Source organism: Corvus kubaryi, unplaced genomic scaffold, assembly GCF_017639235.1.
Source record: "Corvus kubaryi isolate FWS band 111438036 unplaced genomic scaffold, C.kubaryi_AGA036_p1.0 37308, whole genome shotgun sequence".
Lineage (NCBI taxonomy): Eukaryota > Metazoa > Chordata > Aves > Passeriformes > Corvidae > Corvus > Corvus kubaryi.
The window spans coordinates 4,267,479-4,288,373 of record NW_024581096.1 but is presented as its reverse complement, the minus strand read 5'-3'; the positions used below and the strand labels follow the sequence as shown (position 1 = coordinate 4,288,373).

The 20,895-nt window shown below is 35.9% G+C and overlaps 1 protein-coding gene across 1 annotated transcript in view; it reads right to left on the bottom strand.

Annotated features, from left to right (window-relative positions):
• The window catches only part of PDE4D (phosphodiesterase 4D), a 551,221-nt gene that overhangs the window by 452,380 nt on the left and 77,946 nt on the right, over positions 1 to 20,895 (bottom strand). Inside the window, exon 2 of the mRNA XM_042028299.1 lies at positions 9,899 to 10,013. Within this exon, the coding sequence (XP_041884233.1) occupies positions 9,899 to 9,940 (42 nt within the window). The 5' untranslated portion in view covers positions 9,941 to 10,013. The remainder of the gene's footprint in view (positions 1 to 9,898; positions 10,014 to 20,895) is intronic.

Genomic DNA, 20,895 nt, shown 5'->3' with positions numbered 1-20,895 from the left:
TTAACTAAACTTGGTACACAAAGTAATTGAAATAAATTACAGAATTTTAATTGTTTTAATTTCTGTTCATCCACAGAGGAATCTCAAACTGCTGACTTGTAGTTGAGTAGATCACATCTGTTGTCTGTTATTTTAACTACTTTAATTAAATCTTTGTACCGAAGCGCAGATGAAGAGGAAGACACAATCATGAAAATAGCAGATGCTTATAAAATAGCGACAGTTCTGATCAGACTTCTGATGCATTCCTGATTAAGAAAAATGTAAATGGTTAACTGGGACTGCTTCACTACACACGGTACTGTGCATCCAAAGAAACCAGAGGGTACTTTGGAAAACATGAATGTATCTATGGCAGCTTCTATAATGAGGCCCAAAAGTTGTTAAAGTGCTCCAATTATTTTTTATCTGCAACTATTATATACCAATCTAGGTAGTAAGACAGTAATTTTTTATTTGACCAAGATAAAATGCAAAAAGAATATAAAAGACTCCTATTTTTATATAATTTTATGAACTAGATTTTTTCACTCAGAAGTGACCCCAAAAGGCACAGAATGGAACAGAGCAATAAGAGTAATTAAATGGATAAGTATCTTTAATTAGTATTATTATTGTTTAATTATAATTTTACTATAATTATACTTATTTAATAAGTATATTTTAATAATACGTATCTTTAATTAATTGATAGGTATCTTTGTTGTCTCTCCTTTATATCAGTTTAATTTTTCTAAGTAAGATGCAATTGAAGATGCAAGAAAGGAAAAAAATGCTAGCTAACATATAGATAGAACAGCCTGCAAAGCAAAGTGGATGAAGGTCTGGGTGCAGCCATACAATCACGCTGGTTTTGTGATGGTCACTCACACACCTCCTCTCACAGGTTTTATATTAGAAAACCGCACAGTCTCTAAAATTATTATTTTTCAATGCTTTATCTAATCTGATTTTTCAAAATAGTTTCTCTTTTTTCTTTCTTAAAACAACCCCTGTCTGTAACAGAGGAGCTGCTGTTTCAAAAGAGGAACACAGAAATCCTAATTTGCTCTCTCAAGAGAGGATCATTAAGTAAGTATATTTGCACTGAGATCATTGTTTTATTTTGAAAAGAGCATAGCAAGTCCCTTGAGACTTGATCTTTTAGTCTCCAGATTGTGACACTGAGCTGGTTTCTAATGAAGGGAATAATAAGTGAAAATTGTTATGTGGAATTTTCAAGGGCACCAAGAAAAGTTTTAGCATTTTATCTACTGAAGCAAAGACACCAAAGACAAGGCCAAAAGTAGATACTTGTAGAAATATAAAAATTTAATCTATCTGTCTAAATTTCTATCTCTCTATCATTTCTAAATTTCCCTTCCCACCCTAATTCATTTGTTCTTACTTTATCATTCAGAGACTACTGTTACTAAGCAAAATCTAGGTCTTGACATGTGTCATGTAATGCAGATATTGATCCCTGGTAGGAAATCAATGATATGCCATGTTCCTCTCCAGAAAGAGGTGAAAGTTTGCTATTAATTGCCACTATTTATGAAGAACACTCAGAGAAAAGGATGTAGTAGGTAAGAGTTTGATAGTCTTTGTCTAAGTTTCAAATTTCATATGTAGAAAACTGTAGTTCATTTACCTAATGGAGGAATTGGGCATTATTGCCTTTAAGTAGTTGCAAAAGTTCCTGTATATTTTGAAATAAATTTTCTCAAGGCATGGTAATTTAAAATGTATAAGAAGCATAACATGTATATTAAAAAAAATCCCCATCTCATACAAAATTTGATGGTTTTTTCAATCCTTTAGCCAAAAATATGATCTATGTTAATTCATTTTTTAAAATTATGTTGCAATCGGTTGTAGTTTTTACTTATTTAAGAGCATGCAAATTACCTAAGTGTTTCTTTGATATTGCTGCACTGACTTTTTCAGATGAGCCCTAATTTGTTTTCAATTCTGGCTTTTTTATTATATTTTACAGCAAAATGTCCAGATGAGGTGTTGCAACATCCTAATCTGTAATATTTGTAAAAGAGCTAACAGAAATTTGCTTAGTCTGCACATTGTAACAGACTAATTATTTTGGACATTCCACCATTGCCTTCATTGCTTTCTGGATCTTAAATAGGAAAGGAAGATGGGTGGTCTAACATCGTATCAGAGACCCAGAAAAGGCTCTAAAACAGCAGATAGGACCATGAAAAAGCTATAAGCATGTGTCAAAAGCATAGGTGAAAGCTAACAGGTAGGAACCCAAAGCTTGGAACTTATACCAAAGAATGCCTTGTATTCAGGAGGGCCACAAATCACAGTGAAAGTCCATCAGATGTAAAGGTTTCCATTATTTTATATTCTTATAAAGAAAAGGTGAAGTGATAAGTAGTTAAGTCTCTAGGCAACTTATCCTGACTTTAAAAAAAAAAGGTGGGGGTGGAGGGGAAAAGAGGACAGCAGCACAGCAGCAAAAAAAAAGCAGATAGATCTGAAAAATCAAAACCAAATCATTTTCTAGAACACAGGGTCTGAGATACGAGATATGAGTACTAGCCCTAGAGCAAGTTTGAGCCTCCTTTATTTTTTCAGCTTAGGACTGACAGGGCAGAGGCAGTAATTCAGTCTTTCAGAGGTTTCAAAATAAAAAGCTGTCTTTGTTAGGACTTCTTGAAAGTGTGGAACAATACTAACTGGTTCTATGAAGAGACAAAGGGAAGACTTGGAAAATGTCTAGTTATTTTGCACATTTAAATGTGAAAATTACAAATAGCAGAAGTGTAATACGGAAGGACAAACTGCAAAATTTGTTTCCTTTGACCTCTGTCTTTATAGAGACATGAAAAAAGTACCTCATAGGTCTCATTTGGTGTTTTGGGAATGTTATTTCAGATCTATCCCCAAATATTCAGCTGCAACTGATTAAAAAATTTCATCAAAAATCTTGGAAACAGGTTTTTCTCCACTTTGAAAATCAAAATATTTACATTAATCCAGTCCATTAAAGCGCTGAAAGAAACACATTATGGGGACTTTTGCAGCACAGACTTGGCTAGAGACAATGCTGCTTGCCTCTTTCTGTTAACTGTGTTCTCAAACTGCATTGAATCATAGAATCATAGGACGCAATGAAAAGCAGAAATTCCCCAGGTCTTCCATCTATTCTTTTCTTTAGCGGGGTTTTGTTCCAAATTATAATAAAGTTTAAAAAGAAGAGAGAAAGAAAAGAAACAGACAAAACAGATATTCCCAGATTCTGCAGTGCTGAAAGAAATAGGTGAAAACATGAAGATTTCACCAGCCCTTTCATGGATATTATTAGGTTTTCCAGCCTCAAGCCACCAGACACATCTGCTCAGGGGCTACAGATTATGCAGTTTCACTATTCACAGGCAGTTTGCAGTGTTCCAGCTGAGGTCCTACATAAGGTAACTAACTCGAGCTCAGTGAGAGAAGCCTCATATTTCATGGAAAAGCAAGGTTGATATTGGCTCTTTTCAGAACTAAATTTGATTTTTTTTAATGGAACTATTTATTCATTTAAGGAAATGTGACCATGTTCTTTCTTCATCAAGGGCTTCCTAATGGACATGCATAGCATATGCTTTCTGCTTTCCTAGGCTGTATATTTATGTGTACAGTCATATGTGCATACACATATATGCATACACGCATACACATATATGCACAAAAGACAAGATATACTGCATGTGTCACAAGGGAAAAACTGTATAATATTAAAAAAACCCCTCATATTTCATGTACAGTCACAGCAGTTTCTGAAGCCATTGCTAAAGAAACAAAATAGAAATTGCAAAACTCCAATTACAAGACCACCATCTAAGAGCTGAAGGGCAGTATTAATTCTGGAATATACTGCTCTTGCCTACCCACTCAAGCTTTAATACTACTCAGCTGTTTATTGTTTTTAATTGTTCATGTCTCCTGTCGCTGTCAGTGGCCAAAGAACAGTAATCCTTGCCAGGGAATTGTCTGGTTTTTTGTAAGAGCTAGTACGAAACCATTTCCATTTTCAGCAAAGACATCTAGCAGATTGTTCTGCCATTACTACAGTATTTGTTCCTCTAAAAACGTCCTCCATGTAACTGCCACTTACCACTCTTTAGTGCCCTACATCTATCATACTTCCAAAGTCTTGACATTTTTATATTTCTGTTGAAAATATTTATTATTTATAAGTATGTCAAGAACCTTGTAATGCTGGAGAACCAGTTCCTCCATTGCACTCTGACAGATGCATAGATATTGACAAGAACTACCTACCTGCAATTTAAAATTACAAGTGAAAGACAAATAAGAACAGAATTTACATTAAAAAAGGAATTCCATAATATGGCATTTCCCTCCAAATATAATGTGTATCAGTTACATGCTCATTCTCCTTCTGTATCCCTCCCTCTGTTAGCATCAGCCAGCTTTCTCTTAGGCACCATTTCAAAATTTGGTCTGAAAGAGGGACTCAAAAGATGCAGTGTTTGCAAACTGAAGACCCAGAAAGACTACCTTCATTTTTAAAGAAAGAAGACTCTCTAGAAACTTAGTCATTGATTAGAAATATGCTGTAGTAAGTAAGTGGGAAGCAAAAGTAGGGAGACCATTAAATCATTAATATTACTCTGTTTTAATTACATCATCCACCACCTTCATGCCTTTCCTTTATTCCTCCCTGCCCACTAGCTGCCTTCAGCATGAAGTGCAATGTATAAAGTCTTGATCTTTGTTGTCTTTATTCCTAATTTTCCTACTCCAGGACTTAGTAATCTACCCATGTTTTCCTTTTCTCACCTTTTAATATAATTTCATTTAAGTTTACATTCTTTAAGTTAAGCATATTTTCTTATAGTCATAGAATGAGATCTTCAGGGTCATTTAATTTCATTTTCACCACTGTAGTAAATTATTCCAAAGGTAGGAGAAGTTTCCATCAAACAGTAAAAACAAGAGGTCTGGATCTGGTGTCAGATTTCTGAGTAAAACACAGAAGTAGGTACAATTCTGGTACAAATGGTTGACAACTCCCAGTCCTTCCCATGAAAGAGGGCCTGAACCATACACTGCACCTCTTCAAGACAGCCAGAAATCAAGCACTGGGTGGAAAAATTGAGAGCATAAATGTATTGCTGGGAAGATATAACCTCCAAGTAGCCAATTATCATTGCAGATAGGAAGAACTGGCACAAGGGATACCAATGATACAAATGTGCAAGAACTCCAAAAAGTAGAGACCTAGGTGTAATTCAAGGGTTTGCTAGGGTAGCTGAGCTATAAAGCTCTCCATCAGACCCACACAAATCATCAGGAGATTTTTTGTCTGTTGTCATGTGGACTAAATAAATGTCACTGCCCCACGAATTATTTTTTAAATCTGCATAATAGTGGATGACATTTGAGTTACAGATTAGAATTTTTATGTCTGTTAGCACATGGGTGGGAGTATTTTCATGTTTCAAAATGGTGCAGTTATGTCTCAAAATTCTAAGTACTGCCCAGGACCTAGATAAGGAGGTAAGACTTCCTTTAAAAAGGCTGGAACTTAACTAGGAATGTAGGCAGGAGATTAACTAGGAGAAGAGTCATGAGAAGAAAAGAGAGATTTATGACAAAAGCATGTCTATTCATCTTAGAAATATCACAGACAGAAGAAAGAGAAGCATGGAGAACAGATTTTGAAGTCTGGTCAGAATAGGGTAGCTGGAAACATTAGTCAGAACTTCCATGGAAGACTGGAGAGGGTGAAAGACTGAAATAAAGAAATACAGAATGAGTGGGAGGAAACAAGCACATGCAATTTTGTCAGGAATAAACTGGTGTATTCCTCTAGAGAACCTTTTCTCTCTTTCCAAAAGACAATCCCACACCTAAAGGGGATTATCAAATGTACACATGTGAATACAGTAAATTAACATAAAATAATTAATTTGATGGGATCCAAATCCAGCTATTGTTTCTCAGACTGGACTCTCACAATAGGCATTAATTACTAGCCCCTGTGGAAAAATGTTAGAAGAAAAGGGTGAAAGTTGCTCCAGGCATTACTTACTCTCTCTTCAGTCATTCTCTTCATATAAGGTGCTGCTTTACATAAGGAAACGTGCTGCCTAAAATGTCCATTTTTCCAGTCAACCACAGTAAGTGACATTAAGCGAAAAATAGCACCATTATGTGAATTTCAATTTGCCCTTTAGCAATGTCCCACCTTTGCCTTTTCTATCCCTTGTTTCCTTTGCAAAGGCTGTTTTACAGATGGAGAGGTGGAAGAAGGCAAAGAATATGTAATGTAATTGCTTCCCATTAATTAAGAATGGTTAGTCCAAGCAATCTCCCTCTAAGTATACTTCTATCAGATAACAAATGGACCTAACCATTGGTGATGAGAGAAAAATCAATTTATTTGTAAGTAGTGCAAATTTATTATGAAAAATGCTTCTGGAACACTGCAAGTTTGTCTGTTGACAAATTGGTTACTTAGAACTATTGACCCAAAGCAAGAATTTCTGTCTGATAGAACTGCGTTGTGACATAAAAAGTCCTGGAACTGAACTTATTTGCAATTCCTTAACACTGTCAGTGGAGAACTACATCACTCTACTTTTTGGTATTGAGTGTCTTACGCTGTTGCTGAATAGCTATTCCAGCTGGTGAGCAGAGAAGTGTAGTGCAGGTAGTGTCTGGGGTGGACAGGATGACGTTCCCTCTCCCTACGGGAGAAGCGGCAGACAAAGAGTCCCTGGCCCTTGTCTTCTCTGTGACTCATAATCTAAGGAGAAATGAGCACAGGAATAAAAGAAGTGTTTAACTTCTCTTCACTCCCCCACATCATAAGCAAAGGTTATATCAATCTAGCCTTAAGACCTTTGGATGAAAACATCTCTGTGAGTCAGCTGTTTCCAAATAGCTCTCTGCCCTCCTTTGCACTTATCTATGGGTGCTCCGTGCCTGCTTTGCATTTGCATGATTTGCCACCACCACCACAACCACCTCCCGCCACTCACAACTTCTGCATGTAGCTAAGCTCTCAGAATCTTTCCTTCAACCTGTCTTTGGAGAGCATTCCATTTTGAGGTCCACCATTTTTTGACCCCACTGGTCAAAACTTTGCTTTTAAAATTTTAATCAGAAAATGTCAGCCATTTTGACTCCTATTAGGGATCTGTAACTTATCCTGAAGCTATCATTGTTGAAAATATACTTTTTATATTTATGAATTCAAAAGTCTTGCACTTCTAGGCTTTTACGGATAATCATAAACTAAAAGGCAGACAAAATACTGTTAAAGTTCTAATTTTGCTTTCTGTCCCCTGCTCCTTCTCTTTTGTTGTTGTTGAAGCTGTTGAACTGCCACAGTTTAAGCAGACCCAGTTGCTAAATATATCCTCTTTCTTGGTTCATTTTCTTGCAATATAGCTACTTTCTGATTTCACAAGAATTGACTCACTTCTGACACAATGTTCCAAGATAAAATCCCACACAATGTGACATTCAGACTTCATTCTTGATACTAGCACTCTCATCACCTGAAAGTAGAGTCTTTCTTCCTTTAGCTGACCAAATATGCTCTGATATACTCCCACAGAAATCTGGTTATTACAATTCTTTGTTGAAAAGTTATTTGCTATCTATGGTGTACTGTCAGTAAAGCTATGCTAGTATCATTGAAGATAGACTGGAAGTCTGATTTTGAAAATACCAATTTCATCATGCCTTTTGATAATGAACAAATTATATTCACATATGTAAAGCTGTAGAAATAGTGTGTGGAAATACTTCGCCTTGCTTATGCAGTTATGAATTAATATGAAGCTCTTCTGAAACAAAAAAAAATCAAGTTCACTGTTTTATTATAAAAAATATTTTAAATTATGTCTCATTCTGTGGTTGATCAGTACTAACTAAAACTCCATTCTTTATTAGATGTAACTTTGTGGTGGGGAGGGGTGGAAATGGACAGGGAAAAAAATTACAGGTAGGAAGAGAGGGAAGGAGACAGGGAGAGACAAATATCTAGCTGTCTTTTCAGAAGCATGGAATTAGAAGCATTACACCACCAAGAATATTCTAAGAATTTGAAAATGCTGGAAAAAGAGGAACAAAAAAAAAAAAGGAAAGGAGGAAATTATTTAAGAGGAAAAGTTGTAAAAGAAGTAAAGAGCTACCTAAGGATGCCTAAGGAAAGGTACTAGACAAATAGTACACACAGACTAAAGGATGCTGACATCCTCACTGAATGCTGTGAGCAAGACTGAAAGAAAGAAATTACTACTAAATAAACCCTTTTGACAAACACAGTTAAATGCAACTCCATAGGCTACCAACAAAACAATGAATAGTAATACTGTGGAAATCATCAGGGGGAGAGTGAAAGTCTAGCAGGAGTAGACATACTGTGCCATCTGAGGACAGTTCAAACAATGGAACAAAAAAATTTATTAGAAGAAGTACAGTTAATAAATATTAACCACATATTTTTAATTAGAAGATCACTTGAAAATTATTTAACTGTATTAGATATATTGTATTGTTAGAAAAGCAATGGAAATGTTTAATTACTTTCTACCAGCAGTTTCTATCATGCTACACTGTTAAAATAAGCTTCAGTTAGCTCGTGGTGCACAGTGAGTTCTATATTTGGTGAAAATACCCAAGTGTTCACACACATCTGCAGGTTCATCTTCTATATTCAGTAAATTATGTTCACTGACATCTGAAACCACTGAACCAACACTTTGATTCTCATCCTTCCTAAAAGGATAAAAACTTCCTTGAAAGATACTTGACAACATCCCATGAAATACAAATATATGTCATATTCCATCTTTCTTTTCAAGATTATTCAGTTCAACTGATGACATTTTTACTTATTCACCAGTTGGTCCTTTGATGAAATGACTGGTCTGGCAGACCTGGGATGACTGTGACAATGAAAATTCAAATTGACAGGCATATGGAATGATGGAAGATTTCATATGTGATGTGAAATCTTCGGCTGTGCTCACCAAATCTAATGAGACTTCTCCAAAGTCACTTTTGTTTAAATAGTTCAAATAGTATCACTATTCTCCTACAAGCAATAGTCAAAAATTTATTTAAATAGCATGACACCACACAGCTTAAAATAATTTCTCAAGGATTATATATTTTACAATTTCAAAACAACAAACAGTAGGAAATATTCTATGTACTCCATTCAAAGAAGAAATAATTGCAGATGGTTCTAATTAAGTTCACAGAGCAAAATACGCTAGGATTTAACAGCAAAACAAAGAATTTTATTTTGCAGATTAAAAAATCTCATTCAGAGTCTGAAATGTCCAAACCACTCTGTTTCAGTAGTACTCTTGGATAGAGAGAGATACATATATAGGACAAAACACATGGCAAAGACCAGAAAATAAAATTAGCCTTATCCAAATCCATGCTTATACCATTACCTTATTTTCTCAATGATCTCCTGGAACATTTCACAGTCAATATTTCATATCAAATAAAGTGCAGTCCCTGACATCAGTGCAGGGCCATACATTTACAACTGAGTATCTTGTAGACATGATATAATCTTATATGTCAATGAATGCTAATGAAAAATCTAACTTCTAATAACTTTTTTAAAAATAAACTGTGGAAAATAATGTGTCAATTACAAAAAAAAAAGAAAAAAGAAAAAAGAAAAAAGTCACTCAGACCATACTATCATTCAATAATCTTATCTCTGGGTGTCAAAGACACAAGCATATTTATTTAGGCTACAGATATAAGAATAGGGTACAAGTAACAATTACTTTATCATTCTGACTCAGAAAGTGGCATTTGAAAGGCTAATACAACACAGAAGTAATGTGAAAGAATACTGATATTAAATAAAAAAGAGAGAAAAAGAAAACCTTCTACTTACACTCTTGCTCTTCCCACGTAGACTACAGGTATTCGTATTCATGGTGACTGAATCAGGAGTGTTTTGCAAGTCAAAGGCGAGATTTTATCCCTGGATCATCCAAATAGCTGCTATACTGAAAAGAAATTAATTTATATCATTAAAACAAAGGCCTTTCAAGTTGTACAGCATTCAAGCATGAGACACTTTGTTAGTGAATAAAAGCTACACACATTCTAAGATCTACCAGAGCAAATGTTTCATGTATCACTAAATCATTCAACACATAGTTACCCTGAAACATACAGCACGCATATCCATGAACAGATCATGCTTTCTAGTCAATAAAAAATGCACACCAACTCAAAAATTTGGAAAATATTACAGGCTTCTGATTATGGGCTTTTTGCCACAATTGTATTTAACTAGACATTGGCAGCATTATTTGTAATAATGAAATAAACCTTATTGGATATTTGTATTCAGTTTCTTAGTCTGAGGGCATCTTTTAACTTATATACTATTCAGACCATGACATATGCTAAAAATTTGGGGGAAGAAGGTCAGCTAAGAGTAATTTTCAAATCCAGGAGCCTAAGAATGCTAGAACCAGCAGTGGGGTACTTTCATACAGTTGTCAGAATTTGACAATTTTGCCTTTGTATTAAAACAATAACTAAGCAAAAGAAACCTAGCAACTGATGATGGCATGGCATCGCAGCTTTGAAAAGCAGCATTTGTCAGCCTCTGGCTACATGCATAGTCATAATCATGGAAGAGTGGAATTAAAGGGAAATTCAGATGCTCTAAGATCAGGCAGTGTCTTGGGGTGATTTTATGATAATGCTGTATTCCCCTATCGTCTGCTTATTGCCCAGAAATGGGTCACGCAGTTTTAAGCTGGGTCCGAGGGAAGACTGGGGGGGAGCTGGGAAAATTCCTCAGCAGGTTTGTGTTCAAGGACTCACACACACTCCCCCATCTTGCTCGGCTCTGCTTGCAGTGGGAGAGAGTAGATCTCTGCTTCTAGCCAGCTTGTGAGCTAAGGCAAAAATTTTTCTCAGGACTGTATACCGAAATCCTCCTGTAACTTCCTCTCCCTCTTCTGGAGGTGGTTGGCCTGGCTGTGATCCGAGAACCAGATCATCAGACCCCGTGGACCAGCAGGGAGGCTGTGAGGACACCACATCCCAGCCTCGGACCTTCAGGGGGGCTGAGCCAGCTACAGAGGGAACTCTAAATACACCAGCTTTCTCTGCAGCAAGAAGGTTTAATATCTAACATTATTCATTTTTTCATGTGCCTTGCAGGCACTTTGTTTGTTAAATAAACAGGTTTTTTCACTTTCTTCCAAGAAATTCCTTTCACATCGGTGGGGGAGGGAGTGGCGAAAGGGGACATTCATTCCAGAGCGTTTTCCTCCTAAACTTGTCTCAAACAAGGCAGTTAAAAGATTTATATTCTCATTTGAGCCAGATACATCTCTGCACACATTTTTTCCTTAGGTCAACTAGCCAAAGAGGAGATAAAGTAAAATTTCTGACCAACAGAGATGCTACAGTAAAATCTCCTAATATAACATCAATTATATCAGCAAAAAGCAGTATCTGCAAAAGTATCATCACATTACTTTTTCAACAGACACAAAAGTAAATAAATCATTGCTCAATCTATTTCAGCAATACTCAGAAAACACGAGAGAGAAATATACTTAGTTAATTAAACTAGTTAATGCATTTAGCAGAATTCATAGGAGGCTAATAAAATATCTAGAACTATGTATGAAATCAAGGTACAAGTTTATGGCTTTAACTCAGGAAAGCAGTAATAGCACATTAAATGGGCATCAAATATTTCTTTCACATATTGCATGCCTTAAACACTTTCAGGCATGTTTCTATGAACAACCATAAGTCCATATCACAGCTAGAAAGCAGGAGAGTAGAGCTTTTGAAATCTTAGAATAAAGGAGAATAATGCAGGCTATTCATACTAGGATGAAATCTGAAGAGCTAACTTCTTGTCCCATGTACATTTAATCAAAGAGACTGAAGAACATTCCCTAATCACTATTTTTCTGTGGATGCAATACCTAGAATTTACACATGACACCACAAGAATAGACCTCATTGAACTAGCCCAGAGGTACTTCCAGCAGCTAGACTGGTGCCATTTATTATAACAGGGACATGAGTCATACAGACAGATGCCCTTCTTCCAGACCTTACAAGCTTTCCAAGTTTTCATTAAAGTATTATGGATTTTATTCCTGTTGAACATGATATGTCCAAAATATTAGCTAAAGAAATAGTACAAACAGAAGACATTCATTTTGGACCATAAGCAGAACAATATATATAAACTTTTATTTTATCACTGTAGTCATTAAGCCTTAACAGTAACTATTTATATAAAAACCATAAGCACAACAAAGACTAAGAGAAAAGCTAGTGACTTCAAATTTAAGATTTTTCTGATATCGCCTATCTTCTAAATTATAGAGGACAATGAATATGTAAACGCTTCCATTGACCTGGTAGCTCCATTTACAATTTTTTTTTTATTTTTCTGAACAGGTGATTAAAACATGACAAAATCACTTGCCCTTTATGATTTGTTTCTAGCTCTAGTTTTCACTACTCTTTCAACTACATCTTGCAAAAAAGATATTTTCAGGGTGTGAAGATCCATCGAGCAAAGTGGCATATTCATACAAAGCAAAATATTATCAGTCACTTCAGGTTCTAAGAAGTTCTAAAAAAAATACTAGAGAAATATCATAAGAGGAGGAATGAAAAACAACAAAAAATTCTGACAGACTGCTTGAGCAGATTCCAGGGTAAATCAGGAGATTTAACTTCCTGTGACATCTGAACAATATTGTTTAATTGTTTGTATACATGTCTGTCTCTTTACAGAAGCAGCATATTTTCTTTAAAGAGAGTTCCAGAACACTGCAAAATACTAGTTGCTGCACAATTTGACGGACTTGTGCTCTTTCTGCTTGTTAGATAACCTTACATTTCTTTAATTGTATTTATTTTTTAAAAACTCCCTAAAATTTGCACAAGAATGTATAAAACTAGCTGGGAAACTCTTATGTCATTTTATTACATGTGACTTAACCTTGAACAATCTCTCTTGTGTGCAACAGCTGTCCATCCACCCTCTAACAGGCATTTAGCAAACAGAAATTAAGGTGAAGACATTTTCTTCCATCAGGAACTGACACTGCATGCCTGTATATTGTGTTTGCTCACTCTTACATACAGAGTTTAAGTCAGCTTATCTTAGGTTCCTATCTAAAACCTGAGCAAAGGGGTTTCAATATATCAGTGTAGAATTAAGTGATTTTGGGGAGCAGACCACAGGCAGCTGGCAAAATTATGGTACTGCTAACTATTTTACTAAGTCTGACTCTAGGGTCACCTATGTCTGCATCAGAGCTGTGTTTAATAAAATACAACACTAAACTTAAGAGTTTTCTCCTCCTTTCTAATTGACAACTATACAAATGTTATATGTAATCATTTGGAAATATTCGTGATCTAGAAAGATTTCCAATGGTGATTTGGGTTGCCAATCACTGTCTAAAATGTTTCTATAAAAGTTGCAACAAAGCTTTGAGATAAAGCTTACTCCATGTTGCCACCCGACATCCATTTACACAAGTGAGATGAAGAACTCATACTGATTGTCTCCGACATGTCTCTATTTCTGAGCAGTTCTGGGCTGGTAAGGTAGCCAAATTTCTTTCAGTTAAACAGATAAGGAAAAAACACATTATCATACAGGACGCAGAGCTCTTGAATGATCTTCTGTCTCTCTGATCTGCTGTAAGAAAACTGACATTTCTCTGAAAGAATGTGTTGTTTACAGATTTTAATCTCAGAGCCAAGAAAAGCATGCTCACTTTACAACAACTGAAGATAAAGATCCAAAAGGCCTGAGCTTGTATCTGCAGTGTATGACTCATTCAGTGTCCAGGACCACTTCTGGAACACTTCAATGTGTTTTGTATAATTTTAGTTGGACTTGTTTCCCTAGCACAAGCACATACAAAAGACCAAAAAAAAAAAAAAAAAAAAAAAAAAAATTAAAAAAAAATAATAAAATAAAATAAAATAAAATAAAAAAAGCCAAAGCAAAAGAGCAAAGACACTCCAGTGAATCTGTTAAGCTGCATTGAAAAAATTTTCAAAACCAACAGGCTGTGAAAGACCTAGACAACTGGAACAGATGTGAAAGAAAGGCAAAAGCTTCATCAGTACATGCTCTCTCCTACGCTGAGCAAGCCACTGTATTTTCCTAGTTATGACTGAGCAGGAAAAAGTATAGCTTGTATAGATAGGCTGAGACATGATAAATATATTATTAAGGGACAACTGTGCAAATAAACACTTGAATATTCAAAGCCAAATATATTCCTACTATCATGCTACTGGTCTTTTATTTCTTTAAATATCTTGCAAAGCATAACCCAGAAATCACTCAAACCTGCTTAGTTTGACTAGCTTTTGCCTCCTTTAAGTCAGGGATATAATTTCTATATAATTTGCATTGTAGGCATTTTTCAAAACAATTCCATATTCAAAAAGCATTTACACTCCCTTTAAAAAAATGATAATCGGCATGAGTGTGAACATTCCGCTTTACACTTGGCTAAATGCAGAGTAAGCAAGACCATGAATGTCATACCAAAAAAGTCATAGGTGTATGAGTTAAAAAAAAAAAGATAAAAACCTTGTTTGTATCATTTCTACTTTCCTCATCTTTCCCAAATTTAAAAACACTACTATAAAAGCCCATGTTTCAAAACGATATTGAATCTACATGAAGAAATATACTATATGCAATATTAACATCTCTGAAGAGCGCGTAAAAATGGCCTTTAAACTTGTCAACTAGACTGAATTAAATCATAATTGTTCAGTATTTTAGTGCTTTTGTTTAACATCTCCTGTTCTAGAGTAACCTCTTCTGTAGGCATAAATGATATGTAAAGAATCTCCAGTGCACAAAATGGGAATTTTGACATTGATCCAGGTAACATCAACATTTAAATTCAGCAGAATAGACATAAACTTTTGTCACTCTTGCAGGAGCATTTTTCTTTAATTTTTCAAAGTAAAGTAGTATTTATCATTATCCTTTTTTAACAATAATGTTGAATAATTTTACTGTTAGCCCTTGATTGTTTAGTACTGTAAACTTTTGGGGATGCAATGTAAATTCCCAAGATGTTATTGAACAACATTAAGTAACACTGGAGAATTACTTTCCCATAAGTTTTTTCCAACAGTTGAAAAGCATGAAATAACAGGTTATGAGAACCACTTTTCATGAAACACTTGCAGCCAATGTAAGAAGGAGAATATATTTTCAGAAGTTGTTTTAAGACATGTTGCTGTATTGATGCAACATGAGTATCAATGCCAGAGAATTTGGAGGACTTGCTACTAGAAATATCATTAATCACAGGTGTGTATTAGATAATGTAGTGTCCAGCAGGATGCTGGATTTTTAATAAAAATGATGGAGTAAAATTACTGTAGCACATTATAAAGCACTGAGGAATGTAAAGATATTGCTATATCATTATATTTTCTATTTCTTCCCTTGGATGAAGTCATAAAGTCTCATTTTTTGGAGAGAGGGAATACGATTTTAGCAGAATTCAACATGACCCCAGAGAGAGGTCTTATGTCCACTTAGTGCAATTTTTTTCTTTTTTCTTTTTAAGTAACTTCCGTTCATCCCAGAGTAAGTGTTCAGCACTTACCCCAGAAAAATGCCTTAGAACAGATAGACAGAGAGATGTAAGCTGGGGAAGTTAGTCAGGTTTTGAATCTGGGGATGGGGCAATGAGATAGCAATTTGGAGTAAGAGTACTTCCACCAAATATATTTTCCTTATGACTATATATTTGGTAGCTTTTTTTATAAGCTTTTTTTATAAGCTTATAAGACCAATTGCTAATATTTTATTCATCACTTCTATGTGTTTGTACTGAGGACTCTGACAGTGGCTGGGTCTGATTCAGTCCTAGGGATTGTATCAATTTGCTGTTGAACAAAACAACACAGACTTTCCCCGAAGTACATGCAGTCCTATTACATGCACAAGGTTAACTTCTCTCACAAACATTTTGACTGTTACACATGCAAGAGAACACTCTGTGTGTCCTGACGCTACTCACAACACAACAGCACTGCTGAGGTCAGGCACTGCTAGACCCAGATTTATGCCTACTGGGTAATGACTGTTCCAAGAATGCATTCTTTTTAATGGAGGAGCTGGCTTACAATAGCTGTGATGCTCTTCAAGTCCTCCAATGTGCCTATTCTCCTAGCACTGAATGGATGATACATTTATTTAACAAAAATGGGTACCCTTCAAGATGACTGACCAGAATGTCCTTCACTGCTGAACATACAGGCAGTCCTGGCACATATACATCTGCATAACAATCTCTGCTTCATATTCTCCTGGTTTCCACACACTACCTAATATTTCAGCTTCCTCCTTGACATCTGAGCATCAAGCTAGCATATTCATACAACTGTTTGCTTTTGCCCAAAGACCCTTTTCTACACAGCGATGTTCATTCCAAGTCCATCATGCAAGTTCAAGCACGTTCCACTCCCACTGAGTGCATCACTTTCCATTTCATTCTAGATTTCAGCTGCTATTTTATCACATTCTTCAGTTTTTCAATTTTGCATAGTGGTCTTTAAAGCCATTAATAGCTTGGTATCACCAAATTCTTTTTTTTTTCCTTTCCAAACCCTATTTAGCACATAGAAGAGCAAAAAGCTCTGCTTCCTGGCAAGCTCACATTTCAGAATTAGTAATTCATCTGTTTAATTCCTGGGCTTCTTTAGAAGTGTTCTGTCAATTGTCCTTGCCCATTTTAGCTGTTTATTTAACAAGTTCTTCTATTATTACCTAAATCTGGGGCAGATTTTGATGTCTCTTACAAGAAAAAAAAGCCTACCATAAGAAACTTCACAAGTTCTCCTGTACTACATCTTTGTTAAATGTTCCTTTTATTCTACTTACATCCTTCCAATCTCTCTAGCTGACTTCATGATCTGGAGGAGGCTTCTCAGCAAACTGCTATATCTTTATACCTTTGTTTCTGTTGCCCATTTTTGGTCTTTCACATTAGCTTTTAATACATAATATTTCAAATTTTATAATGTTTTCTATTTTTCTCATTTGGGCAAAACTTCATGGTTTTGAAGGATGTCTTTGCAAGGACTATCTTTATCCTATTGTTTCCCCATGACAGGTTTCTTTCACTTCCTAAAAAATTGCAAACTATATAATCATATCCTCTCAGTTGTTTTTCTTGGGCTTCTACAACTTTTACACACACAAAAAAAAAATTTTTATAGAACCTTGTCATTTTTCTGCTTCACTGTGTCTAATAATCCTGTCACTGTTTTCTGTTCTTTCCACTTTCCTATTTGATAAAAATTTTCTAGCTCTACTTTTCTTTAGAGATACAAAAACTACCTAGGGGAATGCATCATTTTGAAATGTGCTATTTCAGAATTATCGTCCTTCACAAAATCTTGAATTTAAAACCTCAGATATAACTCAGCCTCAAAGGGTTTAAAATCTTAGTACAATCTCTTGATTTGATATGTTGCCTACTTCCTTTGAGGTTCAGATATAGCCTATGCCTCTAAATAGTATTGTTCTGTTCTAAAGGCATAAATCCCTTGCTCTTGATTTTCTCATCCACATGATGAAATGCTGTCCCTCTGCTTCTTCTTGCATTTTTGCATGCAATGTGGAAAGCACTTGAGAGAATACCACTGCAGAGATGGAATATTATTTACACAAGTTTTGAAATCTTTTTCTGGAAGTGTTCACACTTTCCCCATCTCCTCATACACTCATTTGAATAAAGGATAGCAATAACACCATTTCAAAATAACACAACCACCTTTACTTTTCTTTCTATAACTGTTAAAATTTACTGATGTAGTTCTAGCAAACAAAGTTAATATTTGATAACTTAAAAAACAAATATATTTTAAAACCGGCATATGCTATTCAGTTTAAAAATGTTTTGACTACTATAAGGCATCAGTAATTGCTTTCTCTCTTCAAATAATGACATATATTCACATTATGATCTTACAGAGCAACTCAGTGGCTGTATAATGGGTTTTGTTTCTTTTGCAGGTGGCACTAACTTTCACCTGCGCCTCAAAGCACTACAATTTCTTCACACTTTCTGCTTTTCTAAAACCCATCATAATTTTCCTCCTTCTGTTCACACTTGCTACTGCATACATTTCCTATTGTTCATAGTTCGAGTTTATTAAAAATTAATCCCTTTGCCCCAAGCTGCTCAAATTTATGGTATTATCATTTCAGAGCACTTTCAGAGAAACAGGTCCAGACTGCAGTGGTAGCAAGGCATTGGAAGTCTGAATTTGGCTTTGTATCAAAACATATGACACACTGCATACAAATGACTGTTTAAAGAGAGCTGTGTGATCCAAGTGACAAACCCTTGAAACTTGCTATGCTGCTATATGTTACAGTTGTGCCATTTAAGACAGATGTTTGCAAGTAAGATTCTTCATGCAGGTGAGGGCTGGGAACAGATAAAGAGATTTGTTAAAAGCTAGAAGTAAAATCTTTAGATATGATAATTTTCTATCTTGTATTTGGATAGAACTTTGCTACAGAAGAGATGGAGTAAAATCAGGGCTGGCAAATCTGAGTTGAGGGAACAACCATATTGGCTATGGTTTTAATACTATTTTGTCTAACAGTGAAGTACCTAGTTAGGAGATCTTGTAGACTAGAAAAATCGTCGATATGCTTGCTCCAGATAAACCTCCTGCTTTGTGTTCCTGTAACATACCAATGACTGTCAAGGTCAAATTCCTAATCCCTGGTTCTTGAACTCGAAACACAAATACATTAACAAGGATCTTGACTCTCATAAAACAAGACACACATCTATATTTTGATGATCTTACATCATTTACTTAAATTATGACAAAAAAGAGAAGCACTTTATTCTGAAATTACTTCAGGTGACTGAAATTGAGCTGTCCTTATGTTTGAAAAACCTGAATTTGAAAGGTTATTACTATGTAATATAGACTGAGAAGGCACATAAAATACATGTCATTCTTCCTTTGGCTGCATTTAACTGAAGGAGATTGGAGCTCAAAATCAATTTGTTTTACCTGCTGTTCAATATTTTTAAAATATACAGAAATTTAATAGAAATACTAGATTTTTATTACAAAACAAGTTTAATTTTCTGCTTATCATGTTTACAGTCTGTCAATGGAAGGCAACTTCCTTTTGGAAGAGGAGTTAATGTGATCAAAAACAGTAACACAAGAATCTTCACAGTGTAGCTAAAATACAGCTTTCTGAATATACAAGCAATTCATTTGCTGCTACCAAAAAAGTTTTAAAATACTTTGAGATACAAAAGAAAGGGAAAGAATATTAAAAAACAAACAAACAAAACCCAAACATGCCCCAAACAACGCCAAAGGGGAAATCCAGGAAGTTTTGTCTACGTCCAAAGTCTAGTACAGCATTTTGGATTTTCCTAGCTTTTTATCTCCAACTGGACAGCTTTTACAGATACAGCTGGCACTAGTTTCATGATGCCATAACTTTTATCATCCCCAGTAGGTAAGATGTCTTTTAGATCACAACAATTTCAGGACAAGCATTTGATTTTAGATAAGGAAAGATAAACCTAAACTTTATCTCTACGCACTCAGGAAAGGCTAAAAATACTTTTATTTGATTGGATTTTTCTCCCTCTTCTGGCAGAAGAAACAGAGCGATTGAGAAACTCAAAAAATACTCCTCAAGAAAAGAGGACTCAGGTTTGCTGTCTTTCTTACAAGCTCTTTGGGACGGATGGGCAGGGCAGAAGAGATGGAGAGGTGGCACTATATGTAAAGGAAGGGTTAGAAGGTTGGCAATAGCACAGTTGGCAACGGCACTGTTGAGAGCCAGTGAGGATAAGAATCAAGGGGCAAAAAATTCTGGATATCATCATGGGTCTACTGTGGACCTCCTGGCCAGGGCAATGGCACAGATGAATTATTCTTTGAGGAACTAAGGGACCCTTCCAAGTCAACTACCCTCGTCCTTATGGGGGACTTCAGCTTGCCAGAATTAAACTTGGAGGATCACACAGCTGGATGACACAACCTGAGCCAGATGGTTCCTTAAAGACCTGGATGACAACTTTATGGACCAAGTCCTAAGGGAGCCAGCTCAGAAAGACACTGTCCTTGGTCTGCTGCTTGTCAACAGGGTGGATCACAGGAGCGAAGTGGAGATTGGCACCATCTTGGCCACAGCAACCACAAAGAGATTGAGTTTAAAATCTCTGTTGACAGGAGGAAAAGTGACAGCAAAACCTCAGTTCTGGACATGAGGAGAGCAGACTTCAGGATGCTCAGGGAACTAATAAGTAAAGTCCTCCTGGGAAGAAGTTTCTGCAGGTGCTGGGGTCTGTCAGTGCTGATCACTTTTTAAATACCACCTCTTTAGGGCACAGGAGCAGGAAATTCCCAAATGCTGGAAGTCAAGCAGGCGAGGCAGAAGGCCAGCTTGGCTGAGCAGGGATCTTCTCCTGGAAATAAAGGCAATAAAGGAAGGTGTCTGCCCAGCAGAAGCAAGGTCAGGTGACATGGGAAGAATGCAGAGATGCTGCTCACCACTGCAGGGAGAAAATTCATGCAGCCAAAGCTCAGCTGGAGTTGAAGCTTCCAGAACTGTGCGGGACAATAAAAAGAGGGTTTTTTCAAATACATCAATAGTAAAAGGCATTGTAAAAATAATATTGATCCATTATAGGATGAGGATGGTCATCTCACAAACAGGGGCATGAACAAGGCAGAGGTGTTTAACACATTCTTTGTCTCTCTCTTCAACATTGATGACAAATCAAGGGGTCCCAATGCCCTGAGCTGGAGGACCATGACTATGAGAATGACCAACTCCCAGCT